Source organism: Sturnira hondurensis, unplaced genomic scaffold, assembly GCF_014824575.4.
Source record: "Sturnira hondurensis isolate 20B ecotype Veracruz unplaced genomic scaffold, ASM1482457v3 Scaffold0002039, whole genome shotgun sequence".
Taxonomy (NCBI): Eukaryota; Metazoa; Chordata; class Mammalia; order Chiroptera; family Phyllostomidae; genus Sturnira; species Sturnira hondurensis.
The window spans coordinates 3,294,292-3,307,634 of NW_028074670.1; the positions used below are offsets into that span (position 1 = coordinate 3,294,292).

Sequence of the window (13,343 nt, forward strand, 5' to 3'; positions counted from 1 at the left end):
TATAAATATATGTCCATCTACCCTCCGAAGCTGAGGCCTATGGGAGGCAGGGGCTGTCTCACCTGTCCATGAATCTCCCAAAAACAAATGTGGCAAGAACTCAATGTGCGCTGATGAACTGAATTACACATACAAAACACTGAAGCCATAGGTTGTAGGCTAAATTGTGCCTTTCTTTCCCTCCTCCTGGCTAATTGTGTGTTGAAGCCTTAATGGGCCTGAATTTGGAGATGGGATCTTTAAAGAAGTAATTAATTTACAATGAAGTCATAAGGGTGGGCCCTAACCCAGTGTGATCAGTGTCCTTATAAGAAGAGGAGATTTGAACACAGATGAGTACGGGGGGGAAGATTATGAGAAGACATAAGGAGTAGACAGCCAATTGTAAAAGAGAGAGGTCTCAGAATAATCCAACCCTGATGACATCTTGATCTCAAACTTCTAACCCTTGGAATTGTGAGAAAATACAATTTTGTTGTTTGAGTTACTTTGTTATGGCAACCAAAGCAAACTAACACACCAGTGGCTTTCAATTGGGCGCCGCAAGAATTTTTTAAACGTGCAATATCCGATCGTTTAGTCAGGAGCGCTGACCTCTTTTCCCTTAGATTGTCAAATAAAAAAATGACAGCTGCCAACACAACAATAGCCATCTGTGTGAAAGCTCTGTCTTGAACCACAAATATGTAGGTCGTACAATAGGGTTGCATTTTCTTGATCACACCGCATAATAAATTTTAATTCTTTGTACCAGAAATCCTTATACACAAGTATAGGCACCAGATTTTTTAAAAAGTCACTATGGAGCAAAAAGTGTAGGCAATTACTATTATTATCATTATTTTTTGTAAATCAATTAAAATTATACCTATTTCTTTTCAGACTGAAAACATATTTTTGGTGTGCTGCAGAATTTCCGTGATTAGTTTATGTGTGCTATGAGATGAAAAAGGTGAAAAATCGCTGTAACATACCATATTTCCTTGCTGTTTAAATGTAAACAAATTTAAAACCTAAAGTAACCTGTATGTCTTTCCAAAAGAGTTTGTTTCTGTCATAAAATCCACCAAAATCTTGATACTGCCGAAGTAATTCAATTGGAGGCTGAGAGCCATAGCGATCCAGTCTGGGCATATTTAAATCATCAACAAAAATCACAACATGCTTGTTTCCTGGTGCTCCTGGGGAATTAAGATGAATTTAATTTAAGAATCAAGATTTGCCTTTGGCAAACATAAAACTAACTTTAGTTAAGGCTTGGACTCAATGAGCACCCTACAGGTCATGAGAAGCTCAGTCCTGTCACGAGTGAGGAGGACCCCAACAGAGTCCTGCCTGGGGAGGAGAGACCTCTCTCTGGCTTCACCCAGGACCTTGTAGAGAAATATGGACTAGCTGGGTGTCCACATTGTCCCAGGGTCCCTAACCCTCATTCTTAGAGGTGTACAATGATGCCCACCCTCTAGGTAGGTCTTGACCTTTCTCAATCCTAGCTACTCCCACTGAGCATGGGGTTAGGAAGGTCATTTTCTTTTCATAGTAGGAAGCAGCAGATCTCCAAAATCTTCTTTATATAAATGCTATCTCACCACAGTCTACGGGAAATATAGGGCTAGATATTCAAAAACATCTTTATTACATCAACGTGAAATCCAGTACAGTGGAGCTGGACCATGCCATATCTTCCTTAAAGGGAATCAGTATACACACTTTTCAGGGGAAAAAACAGAGTAATAACAGAAACAGGAGAACAGTGAGCAGAGATGACTCAACCCACACTGTCATCAAATGCTTGACAATTCCAAGGTAACTGAGCCAAACCCCATGTCCCACACCATTCTCCAGTCTCTGAAAACCAAGAAGCAGGACAGAAGGTATGGAGAGGTTCTGAGAAAGGCTGGCATCCATTGCTCTGTGCCCAGCTAGCAGGAAGAATGGGACAGAGAGGTTTCAGTGAAGCAGCAGGTATCCCCACAGCTTAGCATAGCAGGGCCTATTAGATGACGGACAACGTGGAAGGCAGTTAGTTGAGTTGAGCCCTGGCTAGTACTCCACCCAGGAGGGCTTGAGTGGGAGAGTGGGCCCCAGAAGGAGAAGGCTGCAGGATGTACTGCTGGAGGGTGGGATCAAGGGAGCTGAGACCCTGATTCCCAGCATTAGGGAATCTTCCAATGGGGAGGTCTTTCAGAAGTCCCTCAGAGAGCCAGCTACTGGAAGCCCACCACACAGACAGCGTGGACAGTCATTTAAGCGCCAGCCAGAGAAGCAGGGACGATCCACCCAGAGGCCCACTAAACACCTGGCAGGGAGAGGACACTTGTCCTTCCCTCTCCTCCTTCCATCCCAACACACTAGAGCCTCCTGGGTCAGGGGCAGGCCAGGTGAGTGAGCAGCCATGCCCCTCCCCACCTCCAGCAGCTGCAGCCATAAGCCTGGCTTGTGACACAAGAGAGGAAGAGCTTTCAGATGGGTTTGGGATTGAAGCTTTGCATTGAGCCAGCCTCAAAATAATAGGAAGTGACCAGAAAGTGATGCTATTTACCTAAGCAGTTAATAAGGAGGGGCGAGGGAGACATCACTAAGCCTGGCTGAAAATGCTGACCTAAGAAACGCTGAGTTGAAGATGATGGTAGAAGTAAAGTATTTGCTTGCTAACAGGAAGATATCTAGATGTATAGCACAGGAAAGAGTGCTGGTAATGAAATCACCTTTACAATTAAATTAGGTGAAGAAAATATCCAACTGTAATTTTGTTACATACACTATTTTTTTGTGAATTAATTTGTGTGAGGCAGATGAAAATAGTTCTTACCTAGAATATTTTTTCTTTTCTTTTCCAGTTTTGACTCAATGATTTCTTGTGTTCTTGCAGATGAAGTTTGAGCAGAAAAATTTAGATAAACAGGAACATAGCCAGCTGATTCTTGAATTTTACTTAGAAGTCCTTTTGCAATAACAGACTTTAAATTTAAACAAATGTTAATGATTTCACATTCAATATAATATCTTTCAATAGTCCTCATCAGTCATAACTTGGTACAATGAATAAGAAATAAGATAAAAGGAGAGGGGTTAAAGTCAGATTTAAATGTCTGTCTTTTTCTTCTTGGAGATTCCACTCAATTATATTGGAGCCAAAGAACTATTCTAATCAGCTATCCCAGCAAAAAGTTTTTATTTTAGCTTGAAGCCAACCTTGGTTACTATCCAAGTCAATTTAAAAGCAAAAATCATCCAAAGGACCCAAACTTTTTGTAAAATGAATTTAGAAAGGAAGCTTTGAATCTCCATTTATGTGGACACCCCTTAATACCAACAGGACCTTAAAACCAATCAGCATTCTCCTCTGTACTCTATCTAGACACTATTGCTATGTTAGGCAGAAGGAAATGGGCAGGGGGCAGGCCTTTTACGGACACAAACTGCTTTGGCCAGTGCCTACCAGGGATGCGACATAAAAGTGCCAAACTACCAAATATTAGCCCCCCAGGATCCTCTGGTTCACACAGTATTGGCACCAAGAATTTATTCAGAAACTAACAAATTTTGTTAGTATTCCCAAGATCACTATAGAGTCAGTATAGTGACATTCTTCTTGCAGAAAAATAATCAAAATTCAAAAGAATTTTTCTTTAGAAATAATGTGTTATTTTGGGGGCTTACAACTCTAAGTCCACCACCCTCATTCTGGGAGAGAGCTTCTTGCCTGAGGAAGGTCTCCCACCTTGCCAACTCCAGTTGTTCCAGTAAATAATACCGAATGCCTGACCGCCAGTAGTTTTTCCATTAGGTACCCAAAGCGCACTGTGTCGACGGTGGGCACAAGCATTTCAAAAAACGGAACATTTCGGTTGTACTTGAAGGTGGGTATGATTCTTTCCCAGGGGTCCAGTCGTTTGGTGTCCAAGTCCATGTGAACGCTCCACAGGTCTCCAGAAGTGGGAAGCTAAAGTATGGAATTAAGCACCTTTTTCAAAAAGATTGGCACACGGCAATAGAAATATTCATGCAAAAATGAAAGCAGTCAAAAACCTGAATGGATTTGGATTTTTTTTTGTAGGGAAGTAGTTGTTTCAGTATGAGAGTTTAATTCTTTAAACATAATCATACAACATAATGCATGAAAAAATCTAATATATTGAATATATTAAAATTCCATATTAGAATTGTAAAGCATTTTCAATTCAATTCAACATTCGGGTGTTTACTTGTGACACATACTGTGCTTGGTGCTGGGGTCAAGTGCTGGATGAGACCAGGACTCTGCCTGAAACTCACATGGGGGACACAAGGACACTACTGAATACCCATGGAGAAAAAAGTTCTAACGGACTTTAGTACATACACAGAGGAGGCATGGCCCATTTCTACTTGCCAGGTGGTTGAAGGCTTCTAGGAGACGGTAATGCTATAGCTCCAACTTGAAGGACAAGCAAGAATCAGATGGTCAAAGAAGGAATGGGATGGGGATGCGGAAGCAAGGGTCAGGGGTCAGGGGTCAGGTTAGAGAACAGGTCAGGAGGCTGAAGCCATTGGAAGTATTCTGGGAACTATGAGGGCACTACACACAGTGAGAGGAGAGTCAGGGAATGCATACAGGGTCCAGGTTATGAAAAGCCTCACTTGTTAGAGTTTGGAGCAAGAGTTCCACAAAGGATTCTAAGTAGGTGGATAATGTGATTAGATTGCATTTCAGAAGGTTCATTCTGGTAGCTGTGTAAAGCAGTGGTGTTTCACAATCATTTGACTGACTCAGGGAGAAATCCATGTGAAAAGGTGACCTAGTAATACATATGTATGTGTGTACAAATATGTATGATGTTTACCCCTACTATCTGCAATTCACTCTATTTCGTATTTTAATCTATTTTTTTGAAAAGACGTTTGATGTATAACATCCTTTGTCAGATTTTAAGAATCTAGTTCAAAGAGCTTTACATATGTAAATTTCAATGTAACCAGCCCCAGATCTCAATGTAGAACATGCCCAGCACCTCAGAAAGCTCCTTTCCTCCCTTTCCCTGTCAGTATCAGCCACACCTGCATCCTCCTCCCCTGAGGTAAGTCACTAGTTTATCCATCTGAGCTACTTGCTTACCCTGGTACTAATATTACACTTTGATTATTGTTGCTTTATATCAGGAGTCCCCAGCCCCCAGGGTCGTGGACTGGTACCGATCCGTGGCCTGTTAGGAACTGGGCTGCGCAGCAGGAGGTGAGCAGTGGTCAAGTGAGTGAAACTTCACCAGCATTGCTGCTTGAGCTCTGCCTCCTGTCTCCCCTCCTGTCCCCACCCTCCACCCCCCAATGTCCATGGGAAAGTTGTCTTCTGCAAAGCCAGTTCCTGGTGCCAAAAAGGTTGGGGAATACAGAAAACCTTTCTCTTTGTGGGACAATGATCAACCAACTGAGATACCGGTCAGGATATAGGGCTGAGACCCTTGATGTAGGGAGTTTTTTTTCTGGTAACTTTTAATTTTGATATAACTTAAAACTTACATAAAAGTTAAAAGAATAGTACAAAGAAATTTCATATATTCTTTATCTAGATTAACTGAGTATTCACATTTTGCCCCATTTGCTTTATTATCTTGCTCTCATACTGTGAGAGTTGGTTGTATATACTATTTCACATTTTAAATACTTGGTTGTCTATTTCCTAAAGAACAGGAATTTTTTTATATGACCACAGAAAAATGGTCAAAATTAGGAAACTGAGTACTGATATGTTATTTACCTTACATTCCAAATACTGCCAATAGTCTTTTTTTTTTAATTAAAAACATTTAATTGATTTTTAGAGAGAGGAGAAGGGAGGGAGAGAAACATTGATAAGACAGCCCTACCAGGGACAGAACCTGAAACCTAGGCATGTGTCCTGACCAGGAATCAAACCTGTGACTTGATTTATGGGACGACACTCTAACCAACTAAGCCACATCAGCCAGGGCTGCTAATAGGTTTAATAATGTCAGTTATAGCTCTATTTTTTCACGTCTAGGATCCAATCCAGGATAATGTGTTGCATTTAGTCATATCTCTTTGGTCTTTTCCCCTGGAAAAGTTCTCCAGCTTTCTTTGTCTCCCATGTCAGACATTTTTGACGAATATAGCCGTTTATTTTATAGAATGTTTATGTGTTTGGGTATTCCAGGTATATCCTCACCAGCAGATTCAGGTTATGCATTTTTGAAAGGACTACTTCAGAAGCAATATTTCCTCATCTGTGTGTCACACCAGGTGCCATAGGTTAGTCCCGATACTGATAACATTAAATGGATGACTTAGTTAGGTGGTATCTTCAAGGAATTTTACTGCAATGATACTATTTTCTCTTATCTGGACTGCAACTAAGCAGTGATTTGTAGGAGATACTTTGAAACTATGTATATTTTTAATCAAACCATCACCCACTAGTTTTAGTATACATTGACAACTAAACCAATTATTACTGTAATAGTTGCATATAATGATTTTCTGACTCCATATTTTCTCTTCTACACGTTTCTTGGAATTCTACTATAAGGAAGAGCTCTTCCTTCTCCTCCATGTATTTATTTCTTCATGTATATTTTATTATCAGTATGGACTCACAGGTTTTTATTGCTTTCAAAGCCTTGTAACCCCATACCATTGTTTATTTTGATGTTCATATCTGCCCAGATTGGGCTAGTGGGAGCCTCTTCAAACTGGCTCCTGTGTTCTTTTGACATGTCCCATCATTCTTTGAGCACTTCTTTAGTATCTGACAGAAGAAAATGTTCTAGTCTCACTTTGCACTTGCCCTGCCCCAGTCTTGGAATTAGCTGTTCCACTAAGGAGGCTTAGTCCCCTTTTGTGGAGAAGAGTATTTAGAAATCACCAGGTTTGCATGTTGTTGTTGAGGTGCCATGGCTTCTAGTTCTCCTCAGCACACAGAACTATGAAATTTGTATACGTGCAAATACACATGATGGAATCAGTGAGTACCAATATTTCCAGTTCTAATCTAATAACAAAGTGCATTCAAATCTTTCTCCTTCCATATTTATAAATCCCTTCTCTAACAGTGAGAAAGCTGTTTGCCATTATCCTCAATTTATTTATTTATTTGCTCAATCTTAGAATCTATAGAAAGTAGTTTCAGAATTGCTAAACCATAACACTGTGAAGAATAAGTTTACTAACTCAAATTCAATACTCATTTCTTAGCATGAGAATTTTTTTTTAATAGTTTTATACCTTAATTCCTTCCTATGGCTAGGAGAGGACTCCTAAAAAAATTAATACAAGAAATTTTATCTATAGTAAAAAAGAATGAATGATTTTAGAAACTCTTTTAGTGAAGAATTTATATTCGCAGTAGAACTAAGACTTTTAAAAAAGTTTCAGCCTTGCAGTTTAGTGTTAAGAATTTAGAGCTAATATGTTAGAATTAACTGTATTGAGCTCTTACCCTGGCATCAGGATTGTCATCGAACTGTGTTCTAATAAATGTATCAAAAGAATCCAAGTAGCTTTCAGTTAGATTTCCACCCAAAGACCATAAATAACAGAATACGAAAGTCTGACATAGTACCGTGTTCAGTTTTGCTTGCTCCTAAAAGAACAAAGGGAAAGAACTTTAATGTTTTAGGTTAACACAAAAATAACCCTAAATTGCAAAGTCAAAAGACTGTGTTTTTTTTCCTGTTGACTCATGCATTTTTAAAAGGGCAGAGTGTATGTTTCTTATATTTCATTGGATAGTTCACAAAGTGATGTTTTATAGTAGTACGAATTTAAATGCTCTGGTGAGAAAGTGGATGGCAAGGAGTGTCCAAAAAAAAATTTCAAGGCTGTTTTTTAACTGACCAATGTAACTCTGTTTGTGCCTGCATGAAGGTATTCAAGCAGCTGCCCACAGACACATATTAGAAATATGTTGTAGACTGTTAGAGAATTTAAACATTGAGTATAAGAGTAAACTGTAGGCTCTCTAACATTCTTTCTAACTTTTAGATTCTGTCAATCTATTCACAGTCATTAGTCCCCAGAAAAATTAGCTTGAAAATTAAATAATCATATTGCAGAAAATTTGGAGCTATTTATTTTCAAAGGAGCTATACAATAATCTCATTTTCTAGCTTTGCAGCAGTAGTAAAACCCTTCATACCATTGTCAAATTAATTCCATCTTTCCCAAATATCAAAGACTCCAATAAGCAACAGAGTGTAGTAACTTTGCTAATGTCTACTTGAGGGATCGCTTGGCCACATTTTTTGTTGATAAAATTTAAACCATCATCAATATAACGCTGGAAAAGGTTCAATATATATTCTTGGGTTTCCTCATTCAGCTGAAAATAAAACAAATAACATTTTAGTGAGACCAGATGAAATGTGTAATTAAGTTTAGAAATGGGTTGGTTCACATTTTTATATTGCAATATATGTTGTGATTTTTAGACTAAAGGGTATACATATAATAAGACAAAAATAAATAACATTTAAAAAAACCTCCTATGACTTGGGACACATGGGAAGATTTTGGGTGGTGGATGATGTCTTACATCTTGATCTGGTAATGGGTACACAGGTGTTTATTCTGTAATCATTTGTTGAACTGTCAATGTGTATTTCATCTAGTCTGCTATATTGATATCTCTAACAATTAGAACCAATGAAAAAGAAGAACGATAAAAGGAGACATTAAAAATATCTATGTAAGGTAGTAGAAATAACTTCCAAGGATTGTAAGAAGAATGCATTCCCTCACATTCCTATTCAACATTGTACTGCAAGTCTGAGCTACTGCAGTAGGACCATAAAAGGATATAAATGGTGTTCAGACTGGGAAGGAAGAAATAAAGTTGCCTTTGTTCACAAATGATGTGATTGTCTATGTCAATCCCAAAGAACTGACCAAACAATCCTGCAACTAATAAGCAGGTTTAGTGAGTTGGCAGTATACAAGGTTAACATATGAAAATCAATTGCTTTCTTATACACCAGCAGTGAGTAATTTTAAATGAAAAACAAAACATAATTTATATTACCTCCAAAAATAAAATAGGATAACTCTAACAAAATACATACAAGATCTAGATGAGAAAAAACTGTAAGACCCTGATAAAAGAAACCAAAGAAGATCTAAATAAATGGAGAGCTATCCCATGTGCATGTATAAGAAGTCCTGTTGTTAAGATGTCAGTTTGTTCTAACTTGATTTAGATAGATTCAGTGCAATCTATATCAAAAGCCCAGCCAATTACTTTGTGGATATTAAACTGATTCCAAAGTTTATATGGAGAGGCAAAAGGACCAAAATAGTGAACATCATATTAAAGAAGAAAACTGGAGAATTGACACTACTCAACTTAAAGACTTACTGCAGGAATCAACACAGTCCACACTGGCAAAATAATAGACAAAAAGGTCAACAGAACAGACTAGAGACCCCAGAAATAGACCCATACAAATACGTCAGTTAATTTTTGACAAAGGAATAAAGGCAGTAAAAAGAGAAAGAATAGAGTTTTCAATAAATGGTGCTAGAAAAACTGGACATCCACTTGCAAAAAACCTGAATCTAGACAATGATATTACACTTTTCACAAAAATGAAAGTAGATCATAGACCTAAATGTAAAACTATATAGCAAAACTATAAAATTTATAGAAGATAACAGAATGGAAAATTTAGGTGACCTTAGGTTTAGAAATGAGTTTTTAGATACTATACCAAAAACACAGTCCATGAAAGAAAAATTGACAAGCTGGACTTCAATAGAACTAAAAATTTGTGCTCTGTGAAAGATGTTGATTGTTAAGAATGAAAAGACAAGCAAAACTGGAAGAAAAATCTTTGCAAAACACTTATCTGAAAAAGGACTTATATCCAAAATTTTAAAAAAATTCTTCAAACTTAGCAATAGAAAACAATCACCCAATAAGAAATGGGCAAAAGGTCTGGCCAAGATGGAGGTGTAGGTAGATAGACTTTGCTACCTTCCCACATCTAAAAGAAGGATAACAACCAGTTTAAAAACAAAGAATGAGAACTGCCAGAAAATCAAACTGTATGGAAGTCCAACAACCAAGGAATTAAATAAGAAACATTTGTCCAGACTGTTAGAAGGGGTGGAGAGGGGAAGCTGGAGCAGAGAGGATGTGTGGCAAGGCAGTGGATGATGGATGGGGATACCCCACATTTGCACATGGATAAACTGGGACAAACAACTGAGGAGAAAGACAAACCATGAAACACATGGTTCCAGTGTGGGGAAATAAAGCCTCAAAACCTGACTGTAAAAACGTGTGGGGTTGTGGTGGTGGGAGAAACTCCAAGCATCACAGGAGAGTTTGTTGGAGAGGTCCATGGGATCCTCGAACACATACAAGCCCACCCACCTGGGAATCAGCACCCTAAAGGACACAATCCACTCATGGGTAGCAAGGGAAGTGGCTGAAAGTGCAGCAAGACCCAAGGAAACAGCATTGTTCCCTCTCTGACCCTTCCCCACATACAGCACCACTATGCTGAGAAGTGGATTGTCCCACCTTGGAGAATACTTAAAGCTCCACCCCTTACAACATAATGGGTATGCCAAGACAAAGAAATATGGCCCAAATGAAAGAACAGATCCAAACTCCAGAAAAACAAGTAAGTGACAAAGAGATAGCCAACCTATGAGCTGCAGAGTTAAAAAATACTGGTAATCAGGATGCTCACAGAAATGGTTGAGTATGGTTACAAAATAAAGGAAGAAGTGAAGGCTATACAAAGTGAAATAAAGAAAAATACACATGGAACCAACAGTGAAGGGAAGGAAACTAGGACTCAAATCAACAATTTGGAACAAAAGGAAGATATAAACATTTGACCAGAACCAAATGAAGAACAAGAATTAAAATAAATGAGGAGAGGCTTAGGAACATTTGGGACAACAATAAACATTCTAACATCTGAATCATAGGGGTACCAGAAGAAGAAAAGAAAGAGCAAGAACTTGAAAACTTACTTGTAAAACTAATGAAAGAGAACTTCCCCAGTCTGGTGAAGGAACTAGACATGTGAGCCCAGGCAGCTCAGAGAGTCCCAAAGAAGTTGAATCCAAGGAGAAACACACCAAGATACATTATAATTACATTAGCCAAAGTGAAAGATAAGGAGAGCATCTTAAAAGCAGAAAGACAAAAGGAGACATTGATGTACTAAGGAGTTCCCATAAGACTATCAGCTGATTTCTCAAAAGAAACCTTGCAATAAGGGGCTGGAAAGAAGTATTTAAAGTTGTGAAGGAAAGGATCTAAATCCAAGATCACTCTATCCAGCAAAGCTATCATTTAGAATGGAAGGGCAGATAAGATGCTTCTCAGATAAGGTTAAGTTAAAGGAGTTCATTATCACCAAGCACTTACCATATGAAATGTTAAAGGGACTTATCTAAGAAAAAGAAGATAATCCAAAATATGAACAGTAAATGACAACAAACTCACAACTATCAACAACTGAACCTAAATATAAACAAAAATAAAAAACTAAGCAAACAACTAGAATAGGAACAGAATCACAGAAATGGAGGTCACACGGAGGGATATCAGAAGGGAGGGGAAGGGCAGAGAATGGGGGAAGAGGTACGGGGAATAAGAAGCATAAATGGTAGGTACAAAATAGACAGGGGGAGGTTAAGAATAGTATAAGAAATGTAGAAGCCAAAGAACTTATATGTATGACCCATGGACATGAACTAGAGCAGGGGATGCTGGAAGTCGGGGGCATGGGGCAGAGGGAGATAAAGGAGAAAAAAATTGGGGCAAGTATAATAGCATAATCAATAAAATGTACTTGAAAAAAAAGAAATGGGCAAAAGATTTGAACAGATGCCTCACCAAGGAAGATATATAAATGACAAATAAGCATTTGAAAAGATGCTCAACATCATATATTAGAAAATTGCACATTAAAATACTGAGATATGGTTGCCCACCTATTTAACACCTACTAAAACACCGATACCCCCACACACTCATGAGGATGTGGAGCAACAAGAATGATCATTCATTTGTTGGTGGGAAAACAAAATTGGAAGACAGCCTGGCAGTTTCTTACAAAGCTAAATATAGTTTTACCGTATGATTTAGAAATCACACTTCTACTATTTACTCAATGAGTTGAAAAAAAGTCCACAGAAAAGCCTGAATATAGATGTTTATAGGAACTTTTTCTGATTTTAATCTGTTTCCAGTTTATTGAAAAATAATTGGCATACATCACTGTATTCATTTAAGGTATACAGCATGATGGCTTTGATTCATATATACAGTTGAGCCTTGAACAACATGGGGTTTGGGGTGCCAATGCCCACACAGCTGAAGATTCACATATTGCTTTTGACTATAGAGTTGACCCTTTGCATCCATGAATTCAACCAACTGTGTGTCAAAAGCAGTATTTTCAACTGGTGGTTGGGAATCTACAGTTGGGAATGGGAAAATAATGTTACTGATCTACATTTGGTTGAATTTCCCAAATGCAAAACCCATGGATACAAAGGGTTGACCTGCATTTATTGAGAAAAAAATCCATTTACAATGTATAAGTGGACTTGCACAGTTCAAACCTTGTGTTGTTAAAGGGCCAACTGTACCACGAAATGATGACCATGATAGGATTAGTTAACATCTATCATTTCATGTAGATACAGTAAGAAATAAGACAACTCTTAGGATCTACTCTCCTAATACTTTTCCGTATGTCTACAGGGTTGTAAACTATAGTCATTCATAATCACCAAAACTTGGACACAATCAAGATGTCCTTCAGGAGGTGAATGAATAAACTTGGTAAATCTATACAACATAATATTATTCCATGATAAAAAGAAATGAGCTATCAAGCCACAGAAAGACATGGAAGAAAGTTAAATACATATTACTAACTGAAAAAACTACATACTATATGATTCCAACTACATGATATTCTGGAAAAGGCAAAACTATGGAAATAGCAAGAGATAAATAGTTTTGGGGAGTTGAAGGAGAGTGAATAGGTGAAGAAGTGGAGCACAGATTATATAGGCAGTGATGCTACTCCATCTGATAACTATAGTGGTTAACACATGACACTACATATTTGTAAAACCCACAGAATTATACAACACAAAGAGTAAACCTTAATGCAAACTATAGACTTGAGTTAAAGTATCAATGCATCATTATTGATAACATATTAACAATGTATTAACATTGACACACCAATAATGTATCAATATCAATGATGTACTGATGATATTGATTGATCAATTTTAACAAATGTACCACAGCAATGCAAGATGTTAATAACAGGTGCAACTCTCTTTGAAAGAGAGGGAGAATATGAGAA

General features: G+C 37.9%; 1 protein-coding gene across 1 annotated transcript in view; it reads right to left on the reverse strand.

Moving 5' to 3' along the window:
- The window catches only part of DNAH6 (dynein axonemal heavy chain 6), a 261,664-nt gene that overhangs the window by 131,019 nt on the left and 117,302 nt on the right, over positions 1 to 13,343 (reverse strand). Inside the window, exons 36-40 of the mRNA XM_037039592.1 lie at positions 8,135 to 8,317; positions 7,436 to 7,579; positions 3,725 to 3,946; positions 2,813 to 2,960; positions 1,024 to 1,181 (exon numbers count right to left, since the gene is read on the reverse strand). Of these exons, the coding sequence (XP_036895487.1) occupies positions 1,024 to 1,181; positions 2,813 to 2,960; positions 3,725 to 3,946; positions 7,436 to 7,579; positions 8,135 to 8,317 (855 nt within the window). The remainder of the gene's footprint in view (positions 1 to 1,023; positions 1,182 to 2,812; positions 2,961 to 3,724; positions 3,947 to 7,435; positions 7,580 to 8,134; positions 8,318 to 13,343) is intronic.